The 17,742-nt window shown below is 51.1% G+C and overlaps 2 protein-coding genes across 2 annotated transcripts; one reads left to right on the top strand and one right to left on the bottom strand.

The window, feature by feature from the left end:
• The first annotated feature begins 1,764 nt into the window (after positions 1 to 1,764).
• Positions 1,765 to 3,419, top strand: LOC120660726 (transcription factor MYB36-like). Its single transcript, XM_039939355.1, has 3 exons — positions 1,765 to 2,039; positions 2,156 to 2,285; positions 2,447 to 3,419. The coding sequence occupies exons 1-3, from the start codon at positions 1,904 to 1,906 to the stop codon at positions 3,204 to 3,206; spliced, it is 1,026 nt and encodes a 341-aa protein (XP_039795289.1). The 5' UTR covers positions 1,765 to 1,903; the 3' UTR covers positions 3,207 to 3,419.
• Positions 3,420 to 3,838: 419 nt separating this feature from the next.
• Positions 3,839 to 15,996, bottom strand: LOC120660725 (glutamate receptor 2.9-like). Its single transcript, XM_039939354.1, has 4 exons — positions 15,555 to 15,996; positions 11,957 to 13,245; positions 5,344 to 6,051; positions 3,839 to 4,623 (listed from the first exon to the last, which is right to left on the bottom strand). Exons 1-4 carry the CDS (start codon positions 15,904 to 15,906, stop codon positions 4,093 to 4,095), a joined length of 2,880 nt encoding a protein of 959 aa, XP_039795288.1. The 5' UTR covers positions 15,907 to 15,996; the 3' UTR covers positions 3,839 to 4,092.
• Between the last annotated feature and the right edge of the window lie 1,746 nt (positions 15,997 to 17,742).

Genomic DNA, 17,742 nt, shown 5'->3' with positions numbered 1-17,742 from the left:
AAACCGCGGACCGGATCTTCGTCAACGTGGAGGCATCGCAGGGAAGACTTCGGGTCCAAGAAAGAAACTCCACCGTTGATTGAGGACATGTACAGGGCTGCTGCAGACCCGACCGGTCTGACCGGTCCCTTGGACCGGTCTGACCGGTCTAGCCGCAGCAGCTGTGTATTTAAGTCCCCCTCACCTGTTCGTGGGGGTTGAGTCTCTTGAGTCCTTTTCTGTTTACTCCTTCTCCTTCCTCGTGCTCTAGGTCAGGGCCAAGGTCTCCAACGCAAAAGAGGGTTAGGTTATAGCTAATCACTCAAATCTAGAGGGTGGATGATGGGCGGATGGCTCTAGCCTTTGTATAGGTGAATTCCTCTGAGATTAAGGAATGAAATTCGTTTGAGATTCACCTTTGTGTGCTGATTCCTCGTCCTCTCCCTACTCTCTTGCGTTTTGGGTTCAATTCTCCTCTTTTGGTGTGTTTTGTGTTCGGAGGAGACAAACCTTTGAATTCGTGGTTTGATGGACTCTTTCTGATGATTCTAAACCTTCTAGCTTAGTGCTAAATCTATTGGAATCGAGAGTTCTCACGAATTGGAGTTTTTGGGTTCTTGAGAAAACCCCAATCCTCTTTGATATTCCCTTGATTACTCACGATCTGTTAATCTTTTGGGAAAGTTCTTTTGGGGATATGTTCACGGGGTAGATGCGAAGCTATCCTCCAAGTTTCGTTGGATTTGGACTTCGTTTGCTCAAGATTCGTCATTTGAAGCTTTATTTGCGATCTGTCTGGGCGCAACCGGTCTGACCGGTCTGAATTTTCGAATTCCAGCAAGACCGGTCTGAGCAAGCGATCAGACCGGTCTGACTCTGCAGAGCTGCAGTTTGTGGAGTTTTCTTGTATAGCTTCCGCTTCGCTTCCTAGGGCTTTTCGCTTGGAGATAGCTAGTCCATAGCTGTTTTCTCTTTTCTTAGGTGCGAGGGGTTGCGGTGATTTTGGGATATAGGCCGACGAATCGATTTCGAGAGAAATTTTGATCGGCTCCATTCACCCCCATCTGGTCGCCAGTTTCGGTCCCTCATTAGGGGTGGTAAAGAGCCTCATATTTTATTCTAGATAATTTAAGAGCAGTATCATATACAATTTTAAATTAAAAATATATGGACCAAGTTGAATTATGAAGTGAGCATTAGGGTCCTCATCCGTTACCATCCTATAGTGTTAACATTATTGCTAATTATTTTTTTAGCGGTTTACAATATGTTTGCCGATAATCAGATATTTATGCCAATCTGGTTGGTTACAATTGTATATAGGATTAAGTATGCATTCCTATGTTTATTGAATGTCTGTATTACGTTACTACTATGTCTCAAGAGGAAAAAAGAAGACTAAGAATTAAACTGAGGCAACCTAGAACAGTGCGTTAGTGTGTGATGTAAGGACTTTAGCTATAAACTAGCTCCAATCATTTAAAATTAAAATATCTAGTCGACGTACTTATGCAAGTGGTACAAAATTAAGTAGACCCTGTGGTATATATAAAATTACAATACCCTCTAGTTTACCGTATTTCATACTCCTATATGCACAAGCACAGCCTAGAAATTTTAAACTGCTGCAAAGGCTAATTAATTCAACAAAAAATAAGTAGAAATATATGTCGTGTCGACCGACTGTTCATTGCGAGAGAAAAAAACTAAGTCGTTGTACATCAAGCTCCCTTCATATAAATTAAACGAATCCAGCCAGCCCTGGCCTCAACCTCAAGGCATCAGTCACGCCGCCTGGCGCAAGCTAGCCTCCAGTGCTGCGCCACGGCACTCGCCATCTCCGAGAGCGGCCGAGCCACTCCAGAGAGCTCAACAGACTCGACCGCCGGGAGGCGCGAGCAGCAAAGGGAGAGCGGCGAAGGAGATGGGCAGGGCGCCGTGCTGCGACAAGGAGACGGTGAAGAAGGGGCCGTGGGCGCCGGAGGAGGACGCCGTGCTCAAGGCCTACATCGATGAGCACGGCGCCGGTGGCAACTGGATACAGCTCCCCCACAAGATCGGTAGGTGCAAACACCTGTACATCGATCATCATCTGCCTAACGTTAGCTGCAGAAGAGACTCGATCATCAGGTTATGAACGCTGGATGGGATCGTTAACCCTTTTGCTGGTTTGTAGGGCTGAACAGGTGCGGCAAGAGCTGCCGGCTCCGGTGGCTCAACTACCTTCGGCCCAACATCCGGCACGGCGGCTTCACGGAGGACGAGGACAAGCTGATCTGCAGCCTCTACATCAGCATCGGGAGCAGGTGAGTCAGTAAGTGTATGCGTAGAATTCAGACATCAACTATTCAAGCTCCTTTTCAACAACTGCAACTCAGAGTTAGTAGATCGTCAATAATCAGCTGCCTAGCCAGCTAGCTGAGGGATCCGGCCTTCCATTGATCCTCATGATTTGGGCTCTCGGCAGGTGGGCAACCATCGCCGCGCAGCTTCCGGGGAGGACGGACAACGACGTCAAGAACCACTGGAACACCAAGCTCAAGCGGCGCCTGCTCGGCGGCGGCCGGCGCCCGAGGGCGGAAACGCGCCTCCAGCTCCTCACGAGCCCAACCTGGCAGTACAACTCCTTCGCCTCGTCGGCGCTCGAGAGGATGCAGGCGAGCATGCGTCTGCTCCGGCGCCCTCGCCTCGACAGCCCAGCGGCCTTCACCTTGTACAACTACGGCAACATCAGTGCGCCGCTGTGGCCGAGCCCGTCCCCGTCGCCTTCTCCTTCACCGACGGCGAGTGAGGGCTCGGAGATGCGGCCGCGGCAGCTCCCCGGTGCAACTTCCACCGGTTACTCCGGCCTCTGGTCTCACATGCCGAGCAGTTTCAGTTATGCATGCGCTGGAGTGCAAGAGAACATGGACGGCACCTGCATGCCGCCGCTGTCGACGAGCACGGCGGCGGGCGTGGACAGCTCGAGCTCGACACCCACAGCAAGCTTCGCCTCAGCAACATTTGGCAGTATGGACGATGAGATCGACATGCTGCTCCGGCAGATTCAGTGCTTCGGGGAGAGCGGCCAAATCGGCGACGAGGCGGTGGGCGGCATAGGCGGATGCTTCAGAGCAATGGATCATGAGGCGTTGGACGGCAGCGTTGGTTCTTGGAGCTCCTGCTCGACTCCTGGAGTGGATTCAGTGTTCCATGACTACGTGCAAGGGTACAACAACCAGTGCTAGAAACCTTGCAGACAGGCGGTACGGTAGTAGCACGTGATAGATTTATTAGTAGATTGATGAAATGCTTAGTTTTGTGAACGTGTGAGTGTGATATGGTATTGCGAGTAGATAGTTTCAGTCTGAATACATATCTGGTGCATCATTCGGGTATGTGAATATGTATGTTACGTACAGTTCAATAGTTTTCTTTTCGGAATATTTAAAATATCAAAATATGTATGTTGCAGTGCTGGTGTGATACATATATATATGAATCTGGCTAAGGGCATACACTGATTTCAACCACAAATTCAGGATCAAGTGATCAACTTTGTATGCAGTAGTTCTGCAGTGAACAAAAACCTGGTTGTCTACTTGTATATGAAAGCTATGTTTGGTTAGGCATTTATCAGATGCATCTTATTAACCATCTGGAATATCGATGGGTGCTGAATCTATTGTTCAGGTAATTTCCATGATTGATGATTTGTAACAGACTAACAGCACTTGGAAACAGCAGCAGTAAATGGTAGTTCGCACTTGGAAGTAATTAGGAATTTTGGTAGGGAGTTCAGGAGATCAGAAAAAAAAAGTAAGACGAATTTACTGTTTTTTTTTCAGAATAACTGATCAGACAGGATTCTCTCAGATGCTGAGATGCACATGCTCCTCTTTCCAAAGATTTTGCTATGCTGAAATTTATAGTTAACTAGTCGTAAAAACAATCAGCACTACAGGACTAGTCGCAAAAGCAATCAGCACTACAGGTTGACACACATGTATTAATGATGAAACTAAAAGCAGACTACATCTGTACATCAAATGAATCAATTATACTGAACAGTATGCGATGACCATAGAGTATTTGGTGCTTCGCAGCGGCAAGAGATAAAAGAATGCTACTCCACTACCTCTCAGAATGCATGTACGCAAATGATGGTGGACCAGGATCCTGATTCGAAACTTCCCTACCTGGGGTTCCTTCTCCTGCTGTCTCAGTGTCTGAATCAAAATTCTCGATGATGTGATTAGACCTGCTCCATGGGCTCTCAACTGTAGGATCGACATTAGCAACTCCGGTCTCATCTTTATCTGGAGTATTGGAGCTATCATCATGCTCGTGAAAAATCTTGAAGAGAATGACCACCGGTCCACGCCATGGACCCTGACTGCAGGCACTAATGAAATGAGTCCAATTATTATAAAGGGTTATGCCAACATGCAGAACCAGAGCCAGCAATGAAGATGCCCCTGTGATCATGAACAGCCCAATGAAGCTGTGCAATGTAAGGCTACTTGAAGTCTGGGAATCTTTGTCCGGGCACATTGTATCAACATATAAAAACTCTTTCTCCAGTTCCGCCATTCTGCCGTTGGATGCCAATTCCAGTATTCCCCTTGAAATTTCAGTTGTGAGTGGAGAACCTCGAGGGAATGCCTGCAGAATAGTACAGAAACAAGAAACGTAAAACATGTCAATTAATTAGAGCACAAGTGCTACAAAAAACAGAGTAACTTATTAATCATTTGCCGAAGCCCTGTGTGACAGTGAGCTAGTTATAGTGACCATTTGCGCAAACCATGCATGATGAAGTGGGAAAAATTATGTTGACCATAATTTTCACATCGCAATGGTTAGAAATCCAACTATAATCGTGTTGAATGAACATTGCACAAAATTACGAGCTAACTGCATGACAATCTTTTTTACGTTGGTTCGCCAAGCCAATCACAACCATCCCCATCATGGGGAAGGGACCCCTCCTTTATCTGGGCTTGGGAGGCTATGCGGAAACAACAAATGCAGAGTTATTTAATTTGTTAAACTAAATTTATTTGTGTTATTTAATACTTATAGAAGCATTAGATCTTTTGTGTCTAAACTCTAAACTGTGAACCAATAATATGGAACCACCTATCCATAAACATGTTCTTGAGTTTTTTCAGTCCACCAGAAGATAAATCTGACCATGCGTCCTTGGGCATTTTTATTTTTACATCTAAAAAGATACAGGAATCTAAAGACCAAATAATTGCTCATGGCACCAAATTTACAAAAAAAATTATATAGTAATAGAGCAGGTTCTGCAACAAAGTAGATGCAAATGTTGATTAATCATATAGCTGTACTGGAAAAAAAACTATAGAAATCACTTACATAACCAAATCCATCGAATTTGTAAGTTGGCCCAACCATAGTGTAGTTGTGGCAATACTTGGAAAGGAACAATTTGAGGTATGGTATTTCATCAACAATGACAGCAACTCTTCCAGTTGATAAGGCATCATTGTACTCCTCAGGAGAGTTGAATGGGATCATTTTTGATTCATTAATTTTCAACCGTTTCAGAAGCCCAGGCAAGAAAGAATCATTGAGGTAGCCAACATAATCCCCTCGCCTGATAACTTCATCTAAATTGGTGACTGTTGGCTGAAGCTGTTCTACCGTGAGAATTGAGCTTAAGCTTGCAGTATAACTCTGCTGCAATATTAGCACCACAAAAAGCCAAACTACTACTGCAATTCTTGACAAGTTGTTCACAATCTTCTCCCTATGAGCAAATACAAGGGTTGAGAAAGAGAAATAGAAGATAGATCCAATTTGACTGGCTGGCGGTCCTCTGAATTCCTGATTTGTTCTGTGCTCTATAAACCAAACTATAAAACCTGTGAAGACAAAGAAGGCTCCTGTTCCTAACCATAGATCAGCTGACAAAGGCTTTAGGAATGTCCATGCAGTCTTCTGTCTCTTGTCCCTAACAGGAACTAGCATGCGTACCCCTGACTCGGTATAAGGAAGTGTGAAATCCACATATAAAGAACGGTTGGCCAGAATTGTCACATCACCTACTACTGCATCGAATTCCTGCCAGCAAATCACATAAATCTGGTTGAGAAACTTAAGAGTAGAGGCTACAGAATGTTTACCACATATTTCTACAAGTTGAACAGGCTACTAGGAATAATAGTTACACAAAAGAATTTGACTGACTTAAGAGGGGGTAACAATTCTTTTTGGGAATTGAATAAAGGAGGAATTCTGTTATTTTGATGACAGGAGTCTCTGTAAACAAGTTACTAAAGTTGATTTGATTAATAATAGAGATACTGCCTTCCAGTTGGAGTATTCAGATAAATCACCACTGCATTCCTAAATATAAAATATGCATGTAGAAAACTTAAAAACCAGATAATTGCACAAAAGCAGGAATACGACCCAGCGCAAAACAAACATTGTAAGTGCCAATGAATACTGATCTTTTGTGTGGACTATGCATATTCATAGTACAGAAATATAGAATGAAAAGGTGCATAGACATTAATTAAGTTCATAATCTTACACGTTTGCATGACTGATGATCAGTAAAAAATAATAACATATTACCAGTTTTATGTACTCAAGAAGATAAGTCCGAATCAGTTCTAATAAAGTAATAGATTTGTTGCATTAGCTAGTTTGGACACTAAGTTTAACTCCTCTAGCTTGATCATGATGTTGGTGTATATGTGAGCCCATGTATAGAGGCTCATGTATAGGATCTATATATCCCACCCTTCTATGGTTTGGAGGAATACAAGCCATTATTCTCTCCTATCCTCTCTCTTACATGGTATCAGCCTAGCTCATGGCTGCCGCCGCCGCCGCCTCCATGGCCGCCGCCGCCGCCCTTCCCTTCCTTCTCCTCCTTCCCTCCCCTTTCTTCCTTCCCCAGCTCCTCTGTTCCGGCCGCGGGCGTGTGGCCTCGGCCGCTCGGTTCTGCAGCCGCCGCAGCGGGTGCCGCGTCCCCTGCTCGCGCCGCCTTGCCCGATCCGCCCGCCTCCAACGCTGCCGCCACCCCTCCCCCCCACCCCCCGCGGGCATGGCCGGCGCGGGCCCGCGCGCGGCCATCCCGGGCGCAGACGCCCCTGCTCGCGTGCTGCCCGATCCGCCAACCCCCGCCGCTGCTGTCGCCGCCCCGCCGCGGGCGCGGCCGGCGCAGGCCCGGGCGCGGCCATCCTGGGCGCGGCTCCGACTCGGAGCTGCTGCACGCGCTGGCTGTCGCCCCTGCAGCCGCGGCATGTGCCCTGCACGCGCCCTTGCCTGTGCCCGCGTCCTCTGCCGCCGCCAGGGCCGCCTCCTGGGCCGCTGCCCCCTCCCCCTGGGCCGCCGCAGCCGCCCCTGGGCTTGCGGACACGAGCGCGCCCCCCGCGGCCTGCCCTGCTGCCCCCGCAGCCCTTGTTGCCGCGGCCGGCGCGGGCCAGGCTGCCACTGCTGGAGCCGCTGCTGCCTCTGCTGCCATTGACGCAGCTGCTGCTACCCCCGCAGGTGCGGTCGCCGCCGAGCTGTCGCGCGCGATTGCTGTCGCGCGCGCCGCGCGCGCACTCCAGCAGTAGCTGCGCAGCCCACCTCCTCCTTGGCGCAGACTGGCGATGCCCCCTGCGCCCGTGGCCGCGCCCGCGGCGCCTCTTCCCGCGACGGCCGCGCCCCTGCCCGCGCTCGCGACGGCCGCGCTGGCCATGGCGTTCCGTATGCCCCCCGCGGACGCGTCGTTTGCCGCCGCCGCCTTCCGCAAGCAGCAGGCCGCCGCCGACGCTGCTACGGCCGACGCCGCTCTCGCCGCGGCCCTCCTAGCTGCCAAGTCCGAGGCTTCGGCGGCTCAGGAGCGGGCCCGCGCAGCTACCCTCGCTTGGGAGCGCGAGCGCTCCGCGGACGACACTCTCACTCATCGGGTCGCCACAGAGACGCCCTACTTCCTTGTCCCGCCCGTCGTCCCCTTCACCGAACATGGCTCCGGCTCCCACTCCTGCTCCTGGCCCTGGAGGTACGCCCTGGCCATCCTTCAGCGCCCCATGGCCAGGGCGCATCCCGATGTGGCCGTTTCAGGGTCAGGGAGGGGGCCCTCGTCCTCAGCCCCAGCCGGCGGCCATGCTCGTCGCTGCTGCTCTCATGTTCGCGCCGTTCTGGACCCCGCCAGCTCCACCCAGCCAGCAGCCGACCTGGCCTGGGGGGTGGGACCAGACCGCACTGGCGCAGTCCTTCAGCGCCCTGGGGCGGACGCCGCCGGTCAGCACTGAGTGGATTGCCGACTCGGGTGCCTCCTTCCACACAACCCCAGATGCCGGTATCCTCTCTTCTGTCCGACCCCCACACCCTTCTTGTCCTTCTTCCATCATGGTTGGTAATGGGTCTTGCCTTCCTGTCACCGCCGTGGGTTCTGCTCCTAACTCTTTTCGTCTTCCCAATGTGTTTGTTGCTCCTCAGATAGTTCATAACCTTCTTTCCATTCGCCAGTTTACAGCTGACAATTCTTGTTCCATCGAGTTTGATTCTTCTGGCCTCACTGTAAAGGATTCGGCCTCCCGGCGTCCGCTACTCCGGTGTGACAGCACGGGGCCCCTTTACACCATTCGCCTTCCTTCTTCCGCTGCACCACTCTCGCCTTCTTCTTCGCTCTGGCCGTCTTGGTCTGCCACTTTTGCCGCGACGCCGTCTTCCACCACCTGGCACCGCCGTCTTGGTCACCCTGGCCGCGACGTTCTGGCTCGGCTCAGTCATAGTACCGATGTTCCTGGTACTAAGGCTCCTGCTGAGCCCCTCTACCATGCATGCCAGCTCGGTCGTCATGTTCGGCTCTCTTTTTCTTCTTCGCATGCGACGCATGCATTTGATCTCGTTTACTGTGACCTGTGGACCTCTCATGTTCTTAGCCTTTCTGGCTATAAGTGCTATCTGGTGGTGGTCGATGATTTCTCGCACTACTCTTGGACGTTTCCTTTGCGCGCCAAGTTTGAGACCTTCCCCACCCTCCTCCACTTCTTTGCCTGGGTGTCCACTCAGTTCGGCCTCACCGTTAAGGCCGTCCAGTGTGACACGGGCGGGAGTTCGACAACTCCACCTCCCGTTCTTTCTTCGTCTCTCGGAGTGTTCAGCTGCGTATGTCTTGTCCGTATACCTCTCCTCAGAACAGCAAGGCTGAGCGGATGATTCGCACGACGAACGACGTCGTGCGCACCCTTCTGATCCAGGCCTCTCTGCCCCTGCGCTTCTGGGCTGAGAGCCTCCACACCGCCACCTACTTGCTCAACCGTCTTCCGTCCACTGCTTCTCCTGCTCCCACTCCACACCACGCTCTTTTCGGTACCCCTCCTAACTACGACCACCTTCGGGTCTTCGGGTGTGCGTGTTACCCTAACACCTCCGCCACTGCTCCTCTCAAGCTGGCGTCCCGCTCGACTCGTTGTGTGTTTCTTGGTTACTCCCCTGACCACAAGGGGTACCGATGCTTTGACCTCACCTCTCGCCGCGTCCTGATCTCCCCACACGGCGTCTTTGACGAGTCGGATTTCCCCTACTCCACCTCCTCCACACCTTCTCCTGGCCCCGAGTTGGAGTCTCTGTTTCCGACAGACCCGGTGGTTCAGCCACCTTTCCCTGTCTGTCCTTTCCCTGCAAGTTATCCCGGCACACCGGCGCCGCTTCCGGTGATCCCTGCTGCGCCACGCGCGGCCCCGGTGCCTGTGGTCGCGCCACGCGCGGCCCCCGAACCTCTGGTCGTGCCACGTGCGGACCCGGTGTCTCCCGCTGCGCCACGCGCGGCCCCGGTGCCTCTCCCTGCACCTGCGTGATACGCTCAGCCGGTGCAGGTGTACCGGCGTCGCTCGGCGCCGATACCGACACCGCCGCGGTACGCTCAGCCGGTGCAGGTGTACCGGCGTCGTTCGGCGCCGACACCGGCGCCGGAGGCTCCTGCGGCACCTACACCGGAGCCGTCGCCATCGCCTTCTACACCAGAGCCGTCGCCGCCACCGCCTCCGCCGACTCGCTCTCGAGTTGAGCCGGCGGTGTACCACCCGCCAGTCGTCCACCGGGATCCTCGGCACATATATTCCATGGTGACTCGGCGGATGGCGTCTCAGGCCGCGGCTCTCTCCGCTACCGACAGAGAGCCGCGGGTCTCTCCGGTACCCTCCTCTGTCTGCGACGCCCTGGCGGATCCTCACTGGCGTCGCGCGATGGAAGAGGAGTACGCGGCTCTCCTTGCCAACCAGACGTGGGACCTCGTGCCTCGTCCGTCTGGTTGCAATGTGGTGACTAGCAAGTGGATCTGGACGCATAAGCATCGGACTGACGGCACACTGGAGCGCTACAAGGCTCGATGGGTTCTCCGAGGGTTCACACAGCGGCCTGGTGTGGACTATGATGAAACCTTCAGTCCAGTGGTGAAGCCTACTACTGTGCGCACGGTCCTCCCGCTGGCGCTCTCGCGCTCTTGGCCTGTGCACCAGCTGGACGTGAAGAATGCGTTTCTTCACGGCACTCTGTCGAAGACTGTCTACTGCTCTCAGCCGGCGGGATTTGTGGACTCGAGTCGTCCGGATATGGTCTGCCGGCTCAACAAATCTCTCTATGGTCTGAAACAGGCTCCTCGGGCTTAGTACTCTCGGTTCGCCACGTTCTTGCTGACATTGGGGTTCACCGAGGCCAACTCTGACACGTCTCTCTTCATCTACCGCCATGGGGATGAGACTGCATATCTGCTGCTCTATATCGATGACATTGTGCTCACAGCCTCCAATCAGCAGTTACTTCAGAGTGTCATCTCCTCTCTGCAGCAGGAGTTTGCTATAAAGGATCTGGGTCAGCTCCACCACTTCTTGGGCGTCACTATTGAGCCTCGCTCGTCTGGTCTTCTCCTTCACCAGCGGCAGTACGTACTCGATATTCTGGAGCGGGCTGGGATGACTGATTGCAAGCCCTGCTCCACTCCTGTCGACACTCAGGCGAAGCTGTCTGCTGATCTGGGTGATCCGGTGGCTGATCCTACTGCCTACCGGAGTCTGGCTGGCGCTTTGCAGTACCTCACCTTTACCAGGCCGGACCTCACCTACGCTGTTCAGCAGGTCTGTCTCCATATGCATGATCCCCGGGAGTCACACCTTGCTGCGCTGAAGCGTCTCCTCCGCTACGTCCGTGGCACTGTAGACCTCGGCCTGGTGCTTCACCGCTCGTCCTCTGCTGAGCTGGTGGTCTACACCGACGCTGACTGGGCTGGCTGCCCGGACACTCGTCGCTCCACTTCCGGCTACGCCGTCTTCCTAGGCAGCAACCTAGTCTCCTGGTCGTCCAAGCGGCAGCCGGTTGTCTCCTGCTCCAGTGCTGAGGCGGAGTACCGGGCTGTCGCTAACGGCGTGGCGGAGCTCCACAGCCCGCTCGCCAAGAGCACGCTCGTCTACTGCGACAACGTCAGCGCTGTGTATCTCTCCACCAACCCCGTCCAGCATCAGTGGACGAGGCATGTGGAGATCGACCTACACTTCGTGCGCAATAGAGTCGCCATCGGCGATGTTCGGGTACTCCATGTCCCGACTACCTCCCAGTTTGCTGACATCTTCACCAAGGGATTGCCCTCCTCGACCTTCTCGGAGTTTCGCTCCAGTCTCAACGTAGCCGGTGGCTAGTTGTGGCTGCGGGGGGGTATTTTCCCTTTGTACTCTATTTGTACTCTCTTCTTGTCCAGTCTTGAATACCGTTGCGCCGGTAGTTCAGACTGCGGGGAGGTGTTGGCTTTCTTGTTGTCCAGTCTTGAACACCGCTGCGCCGGTAGTTCAGACTACGGGGGGTGTTGGTGTATATGTGAGCACATGTATAGAGGCCCATCTAGAGGCCCATGTATAGGATCTATATATCCCACTCTTCTAGGGTTTGAAGGAATACAAGCCATTATTCTCTCATATCCTCTCTCTTACACATGACAAATAGCAAAATGGAACAAAGCAAAGTCCAAACATACATTAAGATAAACTTTGTAGATAAGTGAGTCGTAGGTTCCATTGCTTTCTCCTTTGCCATCTCCAAACTCCTCATAGTGAATGGGTACTTCGTAAGGTAATGCATCAATAATTTCCTCAAATACGCGGGCACAGAACCCTGTGGCATTTCCATTTTCAAATTGAATAAAATTGCTAAACCCAGGTTTAAAAGGTACTCCTATTTTGAGTATTTTATTAGCAGGCAATAGCCATCCTCTAGGTGCCTTGTCACTGCCACCTGGCCATACAATGGTGTAAAGATCAGCCTTGTTGTTTAGATTTCTGGATATGTTGAACCCTGGAGTCCAAAAACCAACTACTTTTCTGTCCTGGCCAACTACATTTATTATCTTGTAAGTTGTTGATACCAATTTCCAGTCCTGAATGTGGAATTTCCCAGTCATGCCATAGAAACTAGTTTTCAAGAATGCATCATGCAGTTTCTTGGTAGCCTTGGAAGTATTAATTTTGTCAAAGTCAGTGGATCCATTGTTTGTTTCAGATGGCATAAAGTCTGAATTCACATATCCGGCCTTCTCTGCAGCTAATGCTAATGCCCATACAGTATCATATGCATACAGACCAGAAAGTATGGGCCCATTCAGTTGCGTGCCTGGATTTTCCCTTTTGTATTTCTCCTGCCATCTCTGTTTAAAATCTTGTAGTCTCTCAGTGTCTTCAACATAAGGTTCAACCCCAACAACACCATTCATCACATCAAGTGCAGGAGAACCAACTACATCAAAAATATCTGTCAAACCATATGCCGTAATCCATACAAAGCCCTGGCCCATCATCCCCTCATCCTTGGCAAGCCGGAAAAACTTAAGGGCTAACTGGTATGACATGCGCACAACAAATACACTGGTCCAATTGCCTTTTAAACTTGAGATAGCACTCTTTATCTCATCATCTCCAGCCGAAGAATGGATCTTGCACTTGTGCGAAACACGAGTACCAACATGTCCCAGGGCATCAACAAGATCAGGGATGAATCTAGTGTTGGAATCATCATTCTCAATGACAGGTACGACTTCCCTCCAGTTGAATTTCTGGACAAGTGAGGCGATAGCTTTTGCTTGAGAAAAATCATTCCATGCTGTCCGGATGAAGTATGGGGTCTGACTAGACGAACTGCATGGGCTATTTGCAGAAAATGATATGATTGGAACCGATGCCTTGTTCCCAAGCTCTGCAAGAAATTTGGCTTGAGTTGATGTCTGTGGCCCCACAATTGCTTGCACACGAACATTTTTTAGTAGATCAACACCTGCAGTGTTTACCAAATATATGTAAGTAAACAGTACTGAATAGTTCGGTGGCCCTCATTCATTCTACGTTCACAGGCACAAAATTTGGTTTCAATCCAGCAGCAGATCCAGGGATTCTGAGACTAGGAAGCAAAAGTGAAACTTCATATAAAACAAAATACCAAGTGGGTTCTTGTTTTGGGGGCAGAAAAACAAGGTTCAAAGCACACAACTTCGGTCTTATCCTAATTGAAAGCAGGGACGAACAGGGTTCGGACCCTATGTATTGGCCATTGTAGGTTTCAGGCGTCCACGGAACCATTGGAAAGCTATAACTTGCATATTACACTCGTGACATCTTCGCGACATGGATGGATTTGGCATTGCAAGGTTTCGGTGATTCATTTATCGCTATATACAAAGTTACAAACACAACCGGGGACACGGGGTACCTTCTCCTTATACAGCGGAGAGGAGCTTGGTGCCGCGGCAACCGGGAGGAAAGGAACCGGCGAGGAAGGCAGCGGTCTGTAGGGCCCCAACGGCGCAGGAGACTGCGGAAATGCAGCCACCGGAGGAGAGGTCCGCCGCTGCACGCAGGGTTCAGGAATCCGGAAGGGAAAGGGAGAAGTGGGAACGCAGACGCCGTGGTGCGATGCTGGCATGTTGCTGCGATATGGGCTCAAATTGCTGGGCCGTCGGATTGGGCCGAGCTGGTGCCCCTTTTGGGGCTTCCCGCCTTGGGCTCGCACCACAAGATTTTTTTTTTTATTCTTCGGGTGTCGTTAGGATATTTTCACTTACAAAGTTTCAATTCAATAGAGGGTCATGTTAGCGTTTTTATATTTATAACGTGGTAAAGAATCAATGAAGAGAAATGTGAAATAAGTTGCATGGGTGAAATTCTGTATACACTGTTACCATGTCACCAAGATAGTTGGTTTTTTTACATAGTTTAGGAAACAATAAAAACTGAAACACTACATTGTTCGAAACTATTTCAACTAAGAATCAAATGTTTTTTCTTATTTATATATGTAATTTTGGAAACTCAATATGAAATGCCCTCATTCAAAATGGCCTTAGGACACTTCATGTCCTAGGTTCGACTCTCTGTGAGAGCGAATATTCTAGGATTTAACGGTATTGTGCTTTTAGTGGTAGACGACGTCCCGTCGACATGAGGCGCCTATGGTGACTTCGTCAATTTCGAGGATTTGCCAGTTCAGTCTTCGAAAATGCTCATAGAGGTAGGGTTTGCATACATGTATTCATAAAGGTACTGAGTAATCTCAAAAAAAAACCTCTTAATATATATATATATATATATATATATATATATATATATATATAACAGCTATAGATGGCTAAATGGATTGTGTCCAATGGGCCGCACTATAAATGACACTAAACATACGTCCAAACCCAATACAGCCTGACAAGACTGTCCTCAGGCTCAGCTGGTGAAGGTCAAGTGGTCAACAAGGTCCTCACCAGGTTTCATGGCCAGCGAGGCCTTGGAGACTGTAGTAATCAAACATGCATAAGCTTGCTCAACTAAGGTCAATCTCAGTGGGAGTGTCATAGAAGTGTCATGCATATTAAATATGCTAACATTTACTAATAGTATGAGGAGAGAAGAGAGAGGAGTGTCATGAAATATGAGAGAAGTGTCATCACCATGGCACTTCACTGGCATAGTTCTCAAGTTTCCAGTCTTGGTAACTGTGTCGATGACACTCCCACTGAGACTGGCCTAATGGAGGACGCATACGCCAAAGACTATAACCCTGCTGCCATATCCATGTAAGCTCTCGTGAATTGCCCAAGAAAACCTAGTCAAACACTTGGTTCAGTGTGCTGTATGGCGAGATTGCGAGAGCACGTGCAGCCGTGCAGGTGTGTGGAGCACTTGGTTGCTCAAGATTGCAGAAGTAACTAATAAAGGTCTCTCTCTTTATACTTGCAAAAAGAAAAAAGTTCTACAAGCTCCAGATCAGGCTCAAGCTTGCTCTGCTCGCTTTACTAGCCGAACCGACCTCGGATTCGCCCTGCTGTGTTGAAGAAGCAGAACCGATATAGGTCAGATCCATGCGGTTTAGAGGGTTCATACTTCATAGTATATCGGAGCAAAAAAGAAAAAAAAAACTACTCTCGATCCGTGAATCGCTCGCATTGCCAACAAACACATGCAAGTTCGGGACGCACGCGCTTAATAAATTGCCAAGCGTGCCGTGGAGAGGTTGGCACAAGGGACGAAATGAGTATGGTAACAACAAGATGTGTGTGTGTGTGTGATCGCGCAAGTGAGCTGGGTCGCCGGACTTGCCTGCCGACGCGGCGTCGACGGCGCTGGGGCCGGTGTCCCTGAGGTGCAGCCTGAGCCTTGTGCGGTAGCTCGCGCGCGCCGCGTCGGCGTAGAAGTCCTCGAGCGCCAGCTCCATGCACGCCCAGCTGACGTTCCCCAGCCATGTCGTCCGGTCCAGGATCACCCCGACGTCCACCGCCCGCCTGCCGCTCTCCCCCGCCGCCTGCCCCTCGCCCCGCTCGGCCCCGGCGAGGCAGACGAGGAGGACGGCGAGGAGAAGCCGAGACGGAGGGAGTGCCGCGGCCCGACCGGACGACGACGAGCGGGCACCCGCTACCAGTACCAGCTGGTGATGAGCCGCTCCAGCTTTCATGGGGGCCCCTTGCTCGATTCACTGACGATGGCTAAAGCCTAAAGGAGAAAGCGCCGTACCAGTAGACAGGCGACTGCCGACTAGTAGCTGCCCCCTGGGGCACGGGGCCTGCCGTTTCACTGACGAGGACTTGCGGTGCCCCGAGCGCCGCGCCGAGGGCGGTCGCCGTCGGCGCCCGCGAGCGCTGAACCGCGTGGCCGTGGCGACACTGCCGCGAAATTCTGCAGCCATACAGCGACGCGCAGCCCGTGCCGTGGGAGGCTACCCAATCTGTCGTCGACGCATGTGGTATACACATTACAATTTCGTCGTTTCGTGCCGGCACGGAGTGACCGTCCGGCCGGGGCGAGAAAACTTCAACCCGGCCGCCGTGGCCGTGGCTGTGGCGACGGGGGAGCCGCGTGTCGGTAGCTGGGCAGGCGGACAGAGGAGGCGACTGGCGAGGAACAAGCAGACGCTGTGTGCGTGGCGCGGTCAAAGTCGTCGAGCGATCGAGCTTCGTCCGGCAGGAAGTTCCGTAGCGCGCGGAGTTATTTGAAAACCCGGCCCGGTGGTGGTCCTCGCCAAGGAACACCGGGACTGGGGGAGAGACCACCGGCCGTCGACCCGTCGTTGCTTCACGTCTCTGCACTGAATTAACGGCGCCAAGCTGGAATCATCAATCTTCTGGAGCGGCCAGAGATCGATCCGATCCCCTCTCCTGCGAGTTAAAACGGCAGGTAACAGGCCGGTGGAGGTAAGTTAGGCCAGAACGAACTCAACGGCGACGCCGGCCGGCCGTTTACCCGGCGGGATTAGGCATGATATACATGGGAGTTTTCTAGCGAAAGACTAGTCGCAATAATCCTGGACTAAACGTGCAGTCTATTGTACTGTTGGTGACTCTCATTGGAGGAGAATGAGGAATTTGTGGACCAGTGCAATGAGGAATTGGTTGATTTTTCTTCCATATCTTGCCCCGAGCAGTGGCGAAGCCAAGATGATTTTGACCTTGGTGTACTCTCCGTTGCGATCAACGAAGCTTGTACCCGATGCTAATTCTACCATCGCCTGTAACCTTCCTTCCCAGCAGTCAATTCACCGAACCCCGTGTCACATGGTAGGGTCCACTACCCACCAACTGGTTCTCCCATTCTCGGTCTCCTAGATCCAGAGTGGCAGAGCCCATTGTCTTTCCTTTTTTCTTTTTCTGGAGGTGTTCGCCCGAGCCTATGGATGCAGCGGAGCAGGGGGAGAGCTTCCTGGCGATGGCAGCGCGCTCGCCCGCAGTAGCGGCAGCGCTCTCTCTAGGAGGAGCGGTGGCGGCCCTCCTCCGGACGAGCTCGGCGACGGCGACGGTGCGCTCCTCAAGGGAGCAGCGATGGGTGAGCTCCCGCCGGCGGCAGTGGCTCCATCCCCAAGGTGGAGCAACGGCAGCCCCAGCAGCGTTTTGGATTTTTTTTATTTTATCTTTTTATACAAAAGTTTTTCACGAAATATTTGTAAAAGATTTTTCTATTTTGGCGAGAAAAGCTTTTTACAAAACATTTTGCAAAAGTTTTTTGTATTATTTTTCTGTAAAAGTTTCACTGAGCATTCTTTTATAAAACTTTTTTCCGAAACTTTTTTTATATTAGATGCAAAACCTTTTCCTTCAAAGTTTTTTATTTTTTCTCAAGATCTTATCTTTCAATTTTTTTCTCATCAAAGTTTTCCGTTCTCTCCAAATATTTCGTTGAAAAATTTACCTAAAAATTTTTTGGCAGAAAATGATAAATATTTTTCAGAAAATAGAATGAATTGGATGGATGCATACTTACTAAAATGAGAAAGAATGTAGTTGGCTGAAATTAACCG

The sequence above is a fragment of the Panicum virgatum genome, chromosome 2N (assembly GCF_016808335.1).
Source record: "Panicum virgatum strain AP13 chromosome 2N, P.virgatum_v5, whole genome shotgun sequence".
NCBI lineage: Eukaryota > Viridiplantae > Streptophyta > Magnoliopsida > Poales > Poaceae > Panicum > Panicum virgatum.
The sequence above is the reverse complement of the archived record's forward strand: the minus strand, read 5'-3'. Positions and strand labels throughout refer to the sequence as shown.